The 13,418-nt window shown below is 42.0% G+C and overlaps 1 protein-coding gene across 3 annotated transcripts; it reads left to right on the top strand.

Annotated features, from left to right (window-relative positions):
- The first annotated feature begins 4,658 nt into the window (after positions 1-4,658).
- Positions 4,659-9,262, top strand: LOC102924357 (DDB1- and CUL4-associated factor 1-like). Of its 3 annotated transcripts, none has more exons than XM_076555700.1 (2): positions 4,659-5,732; positions 5,892-9,262. In XM_076555700.1, the coding sequence occupies exons 1-2, from the start codon at positions 4,732-4,734 to the stop codon at positions 9,112-9,114; spliced, it is 4,224 nt and encodes a 1,407-aa protein (XP_076411815.1). In that variant the 5' UTR covers positions 4,659-4,731; the 3' UTR covers positions 9,115-9,262. The 3 variants fall into 3 exon arrangements, with proteins under 3 accessions (XP_076411815.1, XP_076411816.1, XP_076411814.1); XM_076555701.1 differs by having other exon boundaries at positions 4,659-8,819; positions 9,058-9,109; XM_076555699.1 differs by having other exon boundaries at positions 4,659-9,262.
- Positions 9,263-13,418: the final 4,156 nt, after the last annotated feature.

Genomic DNA, 13,418 nt, shown 5'->3' with positions numbered 1-13,418 from the left:
CAGTCCTTGGATGGGGTTTCTGGCACAACTATTAGGGTATTTGGCCATCTCATCACCAGAGTAGGTCAGTTCGGGCTGTCTCTCGACCATTGCCAGCAGTCTTTTGTGGGGGTATCTTTGTGGATTTCTGTGGGCCTCTTTAGCACTTGTTTCTTCCTTTTCTCATGTGGTCTTCATTTACCATGGCAGATCCAAATTTTTTATTTAATAAGACCATTTAAGATTAGTCTTGCACTACCTCAACTTCATGTGTCATGCTATGTTTAAGCTCTTAGGAGGCCCGCCCCGTTCTGAATGGAGACAGCAGCAGTGGATGGAAGGGGAGCATGGTGTTGATGGGGTGAGGGGCAGTAAATGAAGTGGCAGGGGGAAGGGAGGAAACTTGTTGGTACATAAAATAAAGGAAAAACCCGACAGTGGGGGCACAGGCCTTTAAAACCAGCACTTGGGAGGCAGAGCCAGGCAGATCTCTGTTGGTTCTGTGAGTTCTAGGCCAGCCTGGTTTACAGGGCGAGATCCAGGAGAGACACCTAAACTACACAGAGAAACCCTGTCTCAGAGAGAGAGAGAGAGAGAGAGAGAGACAGAGACAGAGACAGAGACAGAGACAGAGACAGAGAGAGAAAAGAAAAGAAAATGGTAAAAGAAAAAAAAAAGACTGAATATATTAATGAGGTTCCACTGTACTTCAATAGACTATAGTACAACATTTTATAGAGGCTAAACATTTATCTTAAACTCAGCTCTGAGGATTTTAGAACCAATCACTGTAGACTAAGCTTTTTGAAATGTATTTTCCTCATTTGTTCCTAAAATCTTAATTACCTCCAAGTGATTTTTCCAGTCAAACTGTTTTGAGAAAAGGCAAGATTACCCTTGTATTTCTAATTTCTTTTGGCGTCTAAAAAGTGTCAGATGACCTCTCCAGCACTGTGCAAATGTGGCTCTCAAGGACCCATCTTGCAAGTTCAGTGCTTACAAGCCTTGTAATCCACAACTTACTGAGCAGGATCATCTGGACAGCTCAGCAGGATTATCTAGGTATCTTCCAGGGACATAAACCCCAGACAGATTGTCTGCAGGAGCAAACTGCCCTCTGTCTGTTCTGAGTTGTCATGGCACATTCCTGAGGTCCATTCTGGAACTGAGGACAGCAGGTAGCCCTACCCTAAGATGGGGTCCGTATCTCCTTCATATCCCCATTAAATTGTGTACCCTAATAAAAGTTATCTGGGTGTCACAGAACTGAACGGACACTAGATTAGACAGAAGTCAGAAAATGGTGGCACACATGCCTTTAATCCTATCACATTGGAGGCAGAGATCAAGGCCACACTGGGAACAGCTAGGCATGGTGACACACACCTTTAATCCCAGGAAGTGATGTCAGGAAACAGAAGTATATAAGGCATGAAGACCAGGAACTAGAGCCTTTGAAGCTTTTAGGTTTTTTATCACCAGTTTAGCTGAGATCCATTCTGGTGAGGACTTAGAATCTTTCACAATCTGAAGATTCTTGGAAACAGGATCTGATGAGGAGTTGTTGAGGTGAGGTTAGCTGTGGCTTGTCCTATTCCTCTGATTTCTCAGTATTGATTGATTTATTGATGGATTGATTGTTGTTGTTGTCATTACTTTTTGATTTTTGAGACAGGGTTTCTCTGTGTTTTTTGTTTTTTTTTTTTAGCTGGGGCTTTTTTTGATTCTCTGACTTTTCAGATTCACCCCAATACCGAGACCTGAATTCTTTTTTATTAAATGTGACCATTTATGATTCATGTCCACTACCTCAACTTCATGTGCCATGCTATGTTCAAACCCTTAGGAGGCCCGCCCCTCTCTGAATGGAGACAGGAGGAGTGGATGGATAGGGAGCAGGGTGGGGAAGGTGTGGTGGGTGGTAAATGGGAGTGGCGGGGGGTGGGGAAGAAACTTGTTGGTACATAAAATAAAGGAAAAGCCGGGCAGAGGTGGTACAGGCCTTTAATCCCAGCACTCAAGGGGCAGAGCCAGCGGATATCTTTGCGTTCCAGGCCATCTTGATATAAGAAGCAAGATCCAGACAAGGAACCAAAACTACACATTGAAATCCTGGAAGGGAAAAAAGGTTAAAAGAAAACAACAACAACAAAAACCCTGAACATATCAATGGAGCTCAACTGTGCTTCAGTAGACTATAGTACAACATTTAACAGAGGCTAAACATTTATCTCACACTCAGCTCTGAGGATTTTAGAACCAATCACTGTAGACTAGGCTTTTTGAAATGTGTTTACCTCATTTGTTCCTAAAGTCTTAATTACCTCCAAGTGATTTTCCAGTCAAACTGTTTTGAGAAAAGGCAAGACTTACCCTTGTATTTCTAATTTCTTTTGGCATCTAAAAAGTGTCAGATGACTTCTCCAGCACAGTACATACATGGGACCGACCTAGGCCCTCTGTATGTGACAGTGTTGTAGCTTGGTCTGTTTGTAAGGCTCCTAGCAGTGAGATTAGGACCTGTCACTGGCTGTTAGCTGGCTTTTGGGAACCTGTTCCCCATGCTGGATTACCTTGCCCAGCCTGATTCAGGGGGAGGAGCTAAGTCCTACCTTGTGGTGATATTGTGTCCCCCAATATATTGTGCACCCTAATAAAGTTATCTGGGGTCTGAAAATAGAACAGTCACTAGATAGCCATAGAGTCCAGATAAATGGTGGCCAAATGACTTTAATCAACAGAAAAATGGTGGCATACATGGCTTTAATCCTATCATTCAAGAGGCCGAGGTCTTTCTGGATCTCTGAGTTCAAGGCCACACGGAGAACAGAGCCAGGTGTGGTGGCACACACCTTTAATCCCAGCACTTGAGATCTCACGTCTTGCCTGGGAGATGCACATGCCTTTAATCCCAGGAAGTGATGTCAGAAAGCAGAAAGGTATATAAGGTATGAGGACCAGGAACTAGAGGCTTTCAAGCTTTGAGGCTTTGCAGCAGCAGTTTAGCAAGATCCATTGGGGGTGAGAACTCAGAATCTTTCACAGTCTGAAGATTCTTGGAAACAGGATCTGATCAGGCGTTGTTGCGGTGAGGTTAGCTGTGGCTTGTCCTTTTCCTCTGATCTCCCAGTTATTCAGCCCAATATCTGATTCCATGATATTTATGTATTGATTGATTGATTGATTTTGTTGTTGTTTTTTGTTTGTTTGTTCTTGGTGATAGGGTTTCCTGTGTAGTTTTTTGTTTTTGTTTTTCTAACTGTGTCTCGTCTGTCCCTCTGACCTTTCAGAATTCACCCCAATACTGAGAACTGTGTTTTTTATTTCTATGACCATTTAAGATTCATCTTGCACTATCTCAACTTTAGGTGCCAAGCTATGTTTAAGCCCTTAGGAAGCCGGCTCCTTTCTGAAAGGAGACAGGAGGAGTGGATGGATGGAGAGCAGGGTGGGGGAAGTGGCAGGGGGAAGGGAGGAAACTTGTTGGTACAAAAAATGAAGGAAAAGCCCAGCAGTGGTGGCACACTCTTTTAAAACCAGCACTTGGGAGGTAGAGCCAGTCAGATCTCTGTGAATTCAGTGAGTTCAGGGCCAGCCTGGTTTACAGAACGAAATCCAGGAGAGATACCAAAACTTCTCAGAGAAATCCTGTCTCAAAAAAAAAAAAAGGAAAAAATTGTTAAAATAAAAAAAAAAGACTGAATATAATAACTGAGCTCCACTGTTCTTCAATATACTATAGTGCAACATTTAACAGAGGCTAAATATTTATCTCAAACTTAGCTCTTAGGATTTTAGAACCAATCCCTGTAGACTAAGCTTTTTGAAATGTGTTTTCCTCATTTGTTCCTAAAATCTTAATTACCTCCAAGTGATTTTCCATTCAAACTTTTTGAGAAAAGGCAAGATTTACCCTTGTATTTCTAATTTCTGTTGGCCTCTAAAAGGTGTCAGATGACATTTCCAGCACAGTGCAAATGTGGCTCTCAAGAACCCATCTTGCAAGTTCAGGGCTTATGAGACTTATAATCATGGAAATTGTGCTGACACACACATTGGTGATCAATGTCAATGTTAAAGGGGTGGAAAAGGTGGAGCCTTATTCATCCATACCTATAGCTCAGATTATCAAGGGATAAGAAAATATTCCAGGCCATTTCATGGATACCTGTGTATGAACCTGAGCAGATGCCATCCATCTAGCCAGTATTTATCTAAAAGTTGCTTCAAATTTAGCTTGAAACTGTGGTACTGGTCTTATACTTGATTGGTGGGATTAACATTTTCTGGACAGCCCAGCAATATTCAAACCAAAAACCCTAATTCTAAAGCTGGACCTTCACTCAGGAACTCCTGGCCTCAGGGTCTACGTGAGCCACGTACCTTGATACATTCCCATGGCTCTGAGACTGTCTTGAGTTCTCAGACTATCAGAGTGAACTTCCAAGCTGAGAAATTTAGCAAGCAACTACAGAGGCCTCCTGGAAGGCTCTGAGCTTTTGGACTTGACAGCTGTCCTGGTAACTCTGCCCCCAAGGTCAGGGAGGCTCAGAAGATGATATAATATATAAATGCAAGTTGTAATCACTCTATCTGTCTCCGCAGATTTTCTGTGGGATGAAAGACATATCTAAGCATCAGCTGCTGACTACAACCTGCTCCAAACAACGTTGATCCCTGGACTTGCTGAAAGCAAATGTAGACCACTCTAGCCATTGTGAATGGTTCTTGAGCCTTAAGCTGGGACAAGCCATGACTACAGTAGTGGTACATGTGGACTCCAAAGCTGAGCTCACTGCCTTGCTGGAGCAGTGGGAAGAGGGCCATGGAAGTGGGCAGGATATGGTACCTATCCTTACCAGGATGTCAGAATTAATTGAAAAAGAAACTGAAGAATATCATAAAGGAGATCCAGACCCACTTGATGATCGACATCCTGGTCGAGCTGATCCAGAGTGTATGCTGGGCCACTTGCTGAGAGTATTCTCCAAGAATGATCATTTCATGAATGCACTGGTGAACGGGTATGTGATGACAAGTAGAGAGCTCTCTTTAAATACTGCAGCTTGCAGACTGCTCCTGGACCTCTTGCCAGGTCTAGAAACTGCAGTTGTCTTTCAAGAAGAGGAAGGGATTGTAGAAAATCTTTTCAAATGGGCCCAAGAGGCTGATCAGCCACTGAGGACATATTCTACAGCACTGTTAGGAGGTGCTATGGAAAATCAAGAGATTGCTGCAAACTATAGAGATGAAAATTCACAGCTGGTGGCAATAGTGCTTCACAGACTGAGAGAGCTACAAGTTCAGGAAGTGGCTTTGCGGCAGGAGAGTAAGTGTCCTATTCCACAGAAGCTTTCATCAGAGCCACGTTTGCCTCTGGATGAGGAAGCTGTGAATATGGACTATGGTGACATGGCAGTAGATATTGTGAATAGAGAGCATGGTGACAGAGAGAATGTTAGGAGAGGCCAGCAGAAGTTGGATTTCTCACCTTCTGAGCCAGATGGTGTGTTTGCTGAGCTGTCTAATAGCAGCTGGTCAGAAATGTCCCCCTGGGTGATTGGCACCAATTATACCCTCTATCCAATGACTCCCACTATTGAACAGAGACTTCTTCTCCAGTACGTGACCCCTGTAGGAGAGTATCAGGAGTTACTTCCCATATTCATGCAACTTGGATGCCGAGAATTGTTGATGTTTTATATGGATCTGAAACAGACTAATGATGTCCTGCTTACTTTTGAGGCACTCAAGCACCTAGCATCTCTCCTGATCCATAACAAATTTGCCATAGACTTTGTTGTACATGGTGGAGTACAGAAATTACTGGAAATTCCTCGGCCTTCTATGGCTGCAACTGGTGTATCTATATGCTTGTATTACCTGTCCTCCAACCAGGATGCTATGGAAAGAGTTTGCTTGCATCCCTATAGTGTTCTATCTGCTGTGGTGAACTATGCCCTATGGTTAATGGAATGTTCTCATGCTTCAGGATGCTGCCATGCTACAATGTTTTTCTCAGTTTGCTTCTCATTCCGGGCTGTCTTGGAACTCTTTGACTATTATGATGGTCTGCGTCGTCTAGTGAACTTGATCAGTACTCTGGAGATTTTAAATTTGGAAGACCAGGGTGCACATGTGAGTGATGATAAAATCCTTGCTACCTGCCAAAGGGGCAAATATACCTGCATGGCTCTGCGAAAGTATTTTGAGGCTCACTTGGCCATTAAACTGGAGCAAGTCAAGCAGTCACTTCAGAGGACTGAGGGTGGTATTCTTGTGCACCCTCAACCTCCATACAAGGCATGCTCATACACTCGTGAGCAGATTGTGGAAATGATGGAGTTTTTGATAGAATATGGCCCAGCTCAGTTTTATTGGGAACCTGCTGAAATCTTCCTCAAGCTTTCTTGTGTGCAGCTCTTGGTGCAGCTTATTTCCATCTCCTGCAAGTGGAAGACCTATCATGGAAGGAATGACACTGTGCGCTTTGCTTTGGACGTCCTGGCTATCCTCACTGTGGTGCCAAAAATCCAGCTCCAATTGGCAGAGTCGGTGAAGGTCTTGGATGAACATGGCTCTACTGAATCCACTGTAGGTATCAACATCATTTTGGGAGTGGCTGAAGGTGAATACTTTATTCATGATGCTGAAATCCAGAAGTCAGCCCTTCAAGTAATCATCAATTGTGTGTGTGGCCCAGATAACCGAATATCCAGTATTGGTAAATTTACTTCTGGAACTCCTCAGAGAAAGCTATTTCAGAACCCCAAGAGCAGTAAGCATATCTTGGCCAAGATGTGGAATGTGGTCCAGTCCAACAATGGCATCAAGGTGCTTCTGTCCCTATTGTCCATCAAGATGCCCATCACAGATGCAGACCACATCAGGGCCCTGGCCTGCAAGGCCCTAGTGGGCTTGTCTCGAAGTAGCACTGTTGGACAGATCATCAGCAAATTGCCCCTTTTTAGTAGCTGCCAGATTCAACAGCTGATGAAGGAGCCAGTGCTGCAGGACAAGCTTAGCAACCATGTCAATTTCTGCAACTATGCAGCTGAGCTCATTGAGAGAGTATCAGGAAAACCTCTTCTGGTTGGCACTGATATGTCCCTGGCCCAACTACAGAAAGCAGGTGTTGTTGCCCAGTCAAGGATCTCCTTCCCTGAGAAAGAACTGCTCCTGTTGATAAGAAACCATCTCATTTCTAAAGGACTTGGAGAGACAGCCACTGTGCTGACCAGAGAGGCTGACCTGCCCATGACTGCAGCCTCACGTTCTTCTGCCTTCACCCCTGTGACTGCTGCTGCTTTTCCACTCTCTCTTCCCTGGACTCCTCGAATTGGCAATGGCATTGCTGGCCAACTGGGCAACCATACAGCTGTGGGTGCTTCTGCCCCTTCTGCCTGCCTTGCTGAACCTCTGCCATTCGTAGCTCAGGATTCATTGGCTTTGCCTGGCCCATCATATGCAGACAACTCCTCTTTAATTGGCAGGACCAGTTTTATCAGAGAGAGGCCATCACTGTGCAATGGCAGGAAAGTTCAAGTGTTGCAGCATAAGTCAGACCATGGTGCTAATAGCCAGAGCCCTGCTGAAAAAACACACTTCGATAGACATCTTCCTTCCCCACCAACACTGGACAGTATCATCACAGAGCATCTTAGGGAGCAACATGCTCGCTGCAAGAATCCCATTGCCACGTGTCCACCTTTTTCTCTCTTTACTCCTCACCAGTGTCCTGAGCCAAAACAGAGGCGGCAAGCACCAATCAACTTTACCTCAAGGCTAAACAGCAGGGCATTGTTTCCAAAATATGGAGGAGTGGATGGCGGATGCTTTGATAGGCACCTCGTCTTTAGCAGATTTCGTCCTATTTCAGTGTTCCAGGAAGCTCATGAATATGAGAGTGGCTTTACGTGTTGTGCATTCTCAGCTCAGGAGAGGTTCCTGATGCTTGGTACTTATACAGGGCAGCTGAAACTCTACAATGTATTTAGTGGACAGGAAGAGGCCAGCTACAACTGTCACAACTCAGCCATCACACACCTTGAACCTTCCAGGGATGGGTCCTTACTTCTGACATCTGGCACTTGGAGCCATCCTTTGTCTGCACTTTGGGGGATGAGGTCAGTATTTGATATGAAGCATTCCTTCACAGAAGATCATTATGCTGAGTTCAGTAAGTACTCTCAGGATCAGATCATAGGCACAGAAGAAGACATTGCCCATATTTATGATATTGAGACTGGCACCAAGCTGTTGACTCTGTTTAACCCAGATCTTGCCAACAACTACAAGAGGAACTGTGCCACCTTTAATCCTACAGATGACCTTGTCTTAAATGATGGGGTGCTCTGGGATGTCCACTCTGCCCAGGCCATCCACAAGTTTGACAAGTTCAACAGGAATATCAGTGGTGTTTTCCATCCCAATGGGCTGGAGGTCATCATCAACACAGAGATTTGGGACCTGCGAACTTTCCATCTTTTACACACAGTTCCTGCTCTGGATCAATGTCATGTGGTGTTTAACCACACTGGGACAGTGATGTATGGAGCAATGTTGCAGGCAGATGATGAAGATGACTTCTTGGAAGAGAGGATGAGGAGCCCCTTTGGGTCATCCTTCCGAACATTTAATGCAACTGATTACAAACCTATAGCTACTATTGATGTGAAACGGAACATCTTTGACCTGTGTACAGACACCAAAGATTGCTATCTTGCTGTCATTGAGAATCAAGGCAGTATGGATGTCCCTAACATGGACACAGTATGCAGGCTTTATGAGGTGGGCAGGCAGCGATTGTCAGAGGAAGAAGATGAAGAGGAGGACTCTGAAGAGGAAGAACTGGAGGAAGAGAATGATGATGATGACACTGATGATGGAGAGGAACTTGACACTGACCGGCAGGTGGTCGCAGAAATGGAGGAACCTGAAAACAGTGAGAACACAGCACAGGATGGCGACAATGACTTCTCTTCCTCTGATGAGGAGCTAGCAAGCCTAGAGGAGGAAGAGGAGGGGGAAGATGAACACTCTGATGCAGATGAGGATTTGGAAGTGATTCTGGTGGAGGACAGCTCAGACAACTCTGATTTGGAAGATGACATCATCTATTCTCTGAATGAGTGATTGATGTATGAGTCCCCACTTGGCAGGCAAGGGAAACTGAGTGAATGGATTAAAAAAATATGCCTTTTGCTCTCTCCCAGGGCTGTCTTTTAAGGAAGTTTATGCCCTGCATTTAAGGACTATGATTTAGAGTCCCCCATGGAATCTGAGGCCCACTCTGATAACAATAACAACCACAAAGAAAGTAAATAAGTAAGACTCTAGGGACTAGGTCCTAGTTTGCATACCCTTCTCCTAGTATGGACACAGCTTTCCACAAGGAAACAAACAAACTTGTCTCTGGGTATTTCACGATGTATTTTCTTTGTATAATATTGTACTTAAAGAACAAGAAGTAGTTTTTAATAAAACTTTAAAAAGAAAAAAAAAGCAACAAGCATTGCTGTGGGATGGTCTGTATGTCAAATGCTCTGATTGGTCAATAAATAAAACACTGATTGACCAGTGGCCAGGCAGGAAGTATAGGTGGGACTAACAGAGAGGTGCATTGAGAGAACAGGGAGGTGGGAGGAGACACTGCCAGCCTCCACCATGACAAGCAGCATGTGAAGACACCAGTAAGCCAGGAGCCACATAGCAAGGTATAGATTTATAGAAATGTATTAATTTAAGCTATAAGAACAGTTAGCAAGAAGCCTGCCATGGCCATACAGTTTGTAAGCAATATAAGTCTCTGTGTTTACTTGGTTGGGTCTTGGTTGGGACTGGTGGTGACAGAGATTTGTCCTGACTGTGGGCAAGGCAGGAAAACTCTACCTACAAAGCATTTTTTTGTTTGTTTGTTTGTTTTGATGTTTTTATTATTATTTTTATTTATCTTTTTCACTCTGCATTTATTGAACAGAACAGAAAATATCACATGGGGAAGAAATGGGATACTTTAACAGAGTTTTACAAGAGATTAAATCACTGGCTCCATTGGATTACAAATGACCCAGATAGCAAACATCATTGTTTATCAATTAATACCCATAAATGGTTGATTTCAAGAGCAAACATCATTGCTTATCAACCAATACTTATAAATGGTTGATTTAAATAGTAAACATCATTGTTTATCAACCAATATCCATAAATGGTTGATTTCAATAGCAAGCATCATTTTTTATCAACCAATACCACTAAATGATTGATTTCAACATTTATGGTAGATTCTAGGAAGTTGCTTTCAACTTCTGTATTTGCTTTCAGCAAATGATACACATGTATTACGGGATCTGGGACATGGAAGAGTACATAAGATTGCAGCTATGCATTAGCTTAAGTTGTAAAAGTTGATCATATGGGATATCCAAGGCAACTGATATTGTTACATTGTTCTCTTAAAGTCAGGTTAAGCTAACAGTTTGAATACATAGGTGGCTAGCAGTCTTAAATCTTAAGTAACTTCAAGGTATATGATTCACTCTGGCTGTGAGGTTCAGCAAAAGTTTGTCTCTTAGAATGTAAGAGATATTTTTTTCTCTTTTTTTCTTCTTCATTTTTTTGTTACAATACCAGTTTTAAGAGTTCAGTAACTAATGGGAAGCTGATGGGATACATGCAGAACTGTGAAAGCAATCTCACTTAGCCAGCTGTATGCACAGACTGTAAATCTCCATTCAGATCATTTCTGAACTAAGACTATCATCTCAGTTTATCTGTTGAGGTCAACCAGGAAACCCTAGAATATACCTTGATTTTTGCAAAAAACAAAATAGGGGGAGGGGTTTCTTCAGCATTTCAGTCCACGAGTAACAGTATCCTAACAGGCAAAGTGTTCTCTCACTGTCAACATAGAATGAACTGCTGCTGGAGGTCAACTTGGGCTTTAATTTGCATTAGCACTTACATGCCTAGTAGTCCAAGTTGTTGACCTCATGACTTTAAAAAGTAACTCTAAAAAAGTAAAATGGCCCTTCTTGGAAAACTAAAGAAAGACATCCAGCCACTGTTGTAAAAAGTCTCATCAAAACAATGTACCCTTTTATAAATTACACCTCAATTTAAAAAGAAAAGTAGCCCCAAATAAGAAGCAGCTCTGAAAAAGAAAATATAACAAGATATTTGAAAAAAACAAGGTGAATACAGGTTCAAAAATAATTAAGATACATTTTCCTAAGGCTACCTAGAATTAGGCTTTAAAGAATTCTACCATTTCAAGTTTACCACTAGTTACTAGATACCAATTTACAAACAAGATGTTCACTTTTTTTGTTCCTTTATCAAGAGAAAAATCTACCTTCAGACTATGAGGGTGGTGATGGGGAAGGACTAGAAAACAAGATTCAAACAATCCCATGTAAATATCACATTTTTCAAATGGAAGAATTCCAAACTGCACTAGAAGTTCCAATCACTAAGACACTTTCCATTGAAATGATTTAAGTACAAATACATGGCACCAAGGTTTAGGCCTAATATAGGCCTGACAACCAAGTCCTTGTTTTCTTCTGGAAGAAAGGCCTCAAAAGTCCCACTCAATTCCACATAACAATGCTTCAAAGATCAATTAGTTTTTCATTTCCTTAATATTTTTGTTTTTGACTTCTAATCTTAAAGACTAGATTAAAACTTAGCTCAATTCCCAGAAGGCATTGCTTCCCTTTGCTCTATGAAAGAGTCCACCAAGATCTCTTCCTCAAAACCATCTAGTCCCCAGCCTCCAGCCTGTGCTTGTGATGCATCTTTCTCAACATCCTGAAAAGGTAATGTAGGTAAAATATGCTCATAAACATTAAAACTAGTTGTTAGAAAGACGTAACTAGCTTTATAATTTAAGTTTTAAACCATAAATACTTGCAGCTTGATCTGCACTGACAATGATTGTCGGAGCTTAGAATTCAACATTTACAAATTCTCATGCACACACACAAAACACACTATTATCACACAACTTGTGTCTTGAGAGAATCTTCTGCTTTTTAAATCTTTGGCCTCCCAGTCAATCCCAAGTTCAACCAACTTTAACTAAAACTTCACTCAGAATTTCACCAAGCTTTTCACCCACACATTAATGCTTGTCGTATCTTTCATCAACTGTCAAAATCTGAAGCCTGCTCAGAGATCGCCAGGTAAAAGAAAATAAATGAAATACACTGAGGTTATTTCAAAACAGAATATGACCATCAAAATATATATATATCATGATTCCCGATTGGGATCATCCTTTGTTTACTACCAGTAAGAAAAATCCCACGTTGGACTATTTCACACTCCGGCATTGGCCAAAGAACACGAGAGCTGGTTCTGGAGCATGCAGTTTCTCACACAGGTGTCCCCAGAGGAACACCAGGGACAAAGTCACGTGAGGCCTCTCCCATACAGAGGCTGTCTCACAGGGGCATCAAGGACACCCACTAGTTTGTAGAGATCCCTGAGAAAGTATGATTCTTAAAATCTGGACTGTACATAATTCACATCAGCCCTGTTCAGGTACTCACTGGAAGAAAGACGCAGCTGTTTGCCAGAACTCAGCACTCTACTCTAGATCAGCCATGTGGCCATGATGGCTTTCTCACAAGTGATATTCTCTAGTTTAAAGGATAATTATGTTGGGCTACAGATTTGCTATTTCCAAGGATGACTTGGAGTTCATCACTCATCACTTGATTTGAGTAACCATCCCAACATCAACCATCTATTGGAAAAAGAAACTCTTCAAAGAATGACTTCTCACTCTGTAAGAAATAAGCTAGAAACAGCAAAGTAAAAAAACTCTAATGGCTGATATGAGATTAAATTGTGTTCAATATGGGATCTAGTGGCTTACTGCAAAAACCAGACCCGGAGAGCTGTAGAATTACACATATGCTCACCATCAAAATAACTTACATGAAACTGCTTCTGGCATAGATCAAGAGGTTAAGATTAAAAAAATAAAAACAATGGATTGAACCTGCATGTTCCATTGCTCATAAACTTGCACATACTATTGTTCTGCAAAAAAGACAACTGCAGCAAAGAAAAATGGCCCTTTTGCAAACAAGCCTAAAAGTAACCCCCCAAAAGAAAAAAAACTAACATGCATATATGTATAAAGTGTTACTATTAAACACAATGCTATCTCTAGGGGGGGGGAATTAACTGCATAGATTAAAAAAGAAAAACAAAAAATCATGTGCAACATCTTAAGCCAGTAAAGCACCAAAATAAAAAAAAAATTAAAAACCCACCAAAAATCACTTTTCATAATGATTAACATAGAAGCACAAAATATCAACCATAAGTCAGGAAGCAATTACCTGGACAGATACAATGTCCACTGTTGAAAGAATTTTTCTTCAATTTAAATGTCTTTCCTCATCTCTAAAGAAACCTTAAAG

Source organism: Peromyscus maniculatus, chromosome 20 (assembly GCF_049852395.1).
Source record: "Peromyscus maniculatus bairdii isolate BWxNUB_F1_BW_parent chromosome 20, HU_Pman_BW_mat_3.1, whole genome shotgun sequence".
Classification (NCBI taxonomy): Eukaryota; Metazoa; Chordata; class Mammalia; order Rodentia; family Cricetidae; genus Peromyscus; species Peromyscus maniculatus.
The sequence above is the reverse complement of the archived record's forward strand: the minus strand, read 5'-3'. Positions and strand labels throughout refer to the sequence as shown.

What these genes read in the sequence shown, in the direction of transcription:
- LOC102924357 (XM_076555699.1), top strand. Translation starts at nt 4,732, where the DNA reads ATGACTACAGTAGTGGTACATGTGGACTCCAAAGCTGAGCTCACTGCC.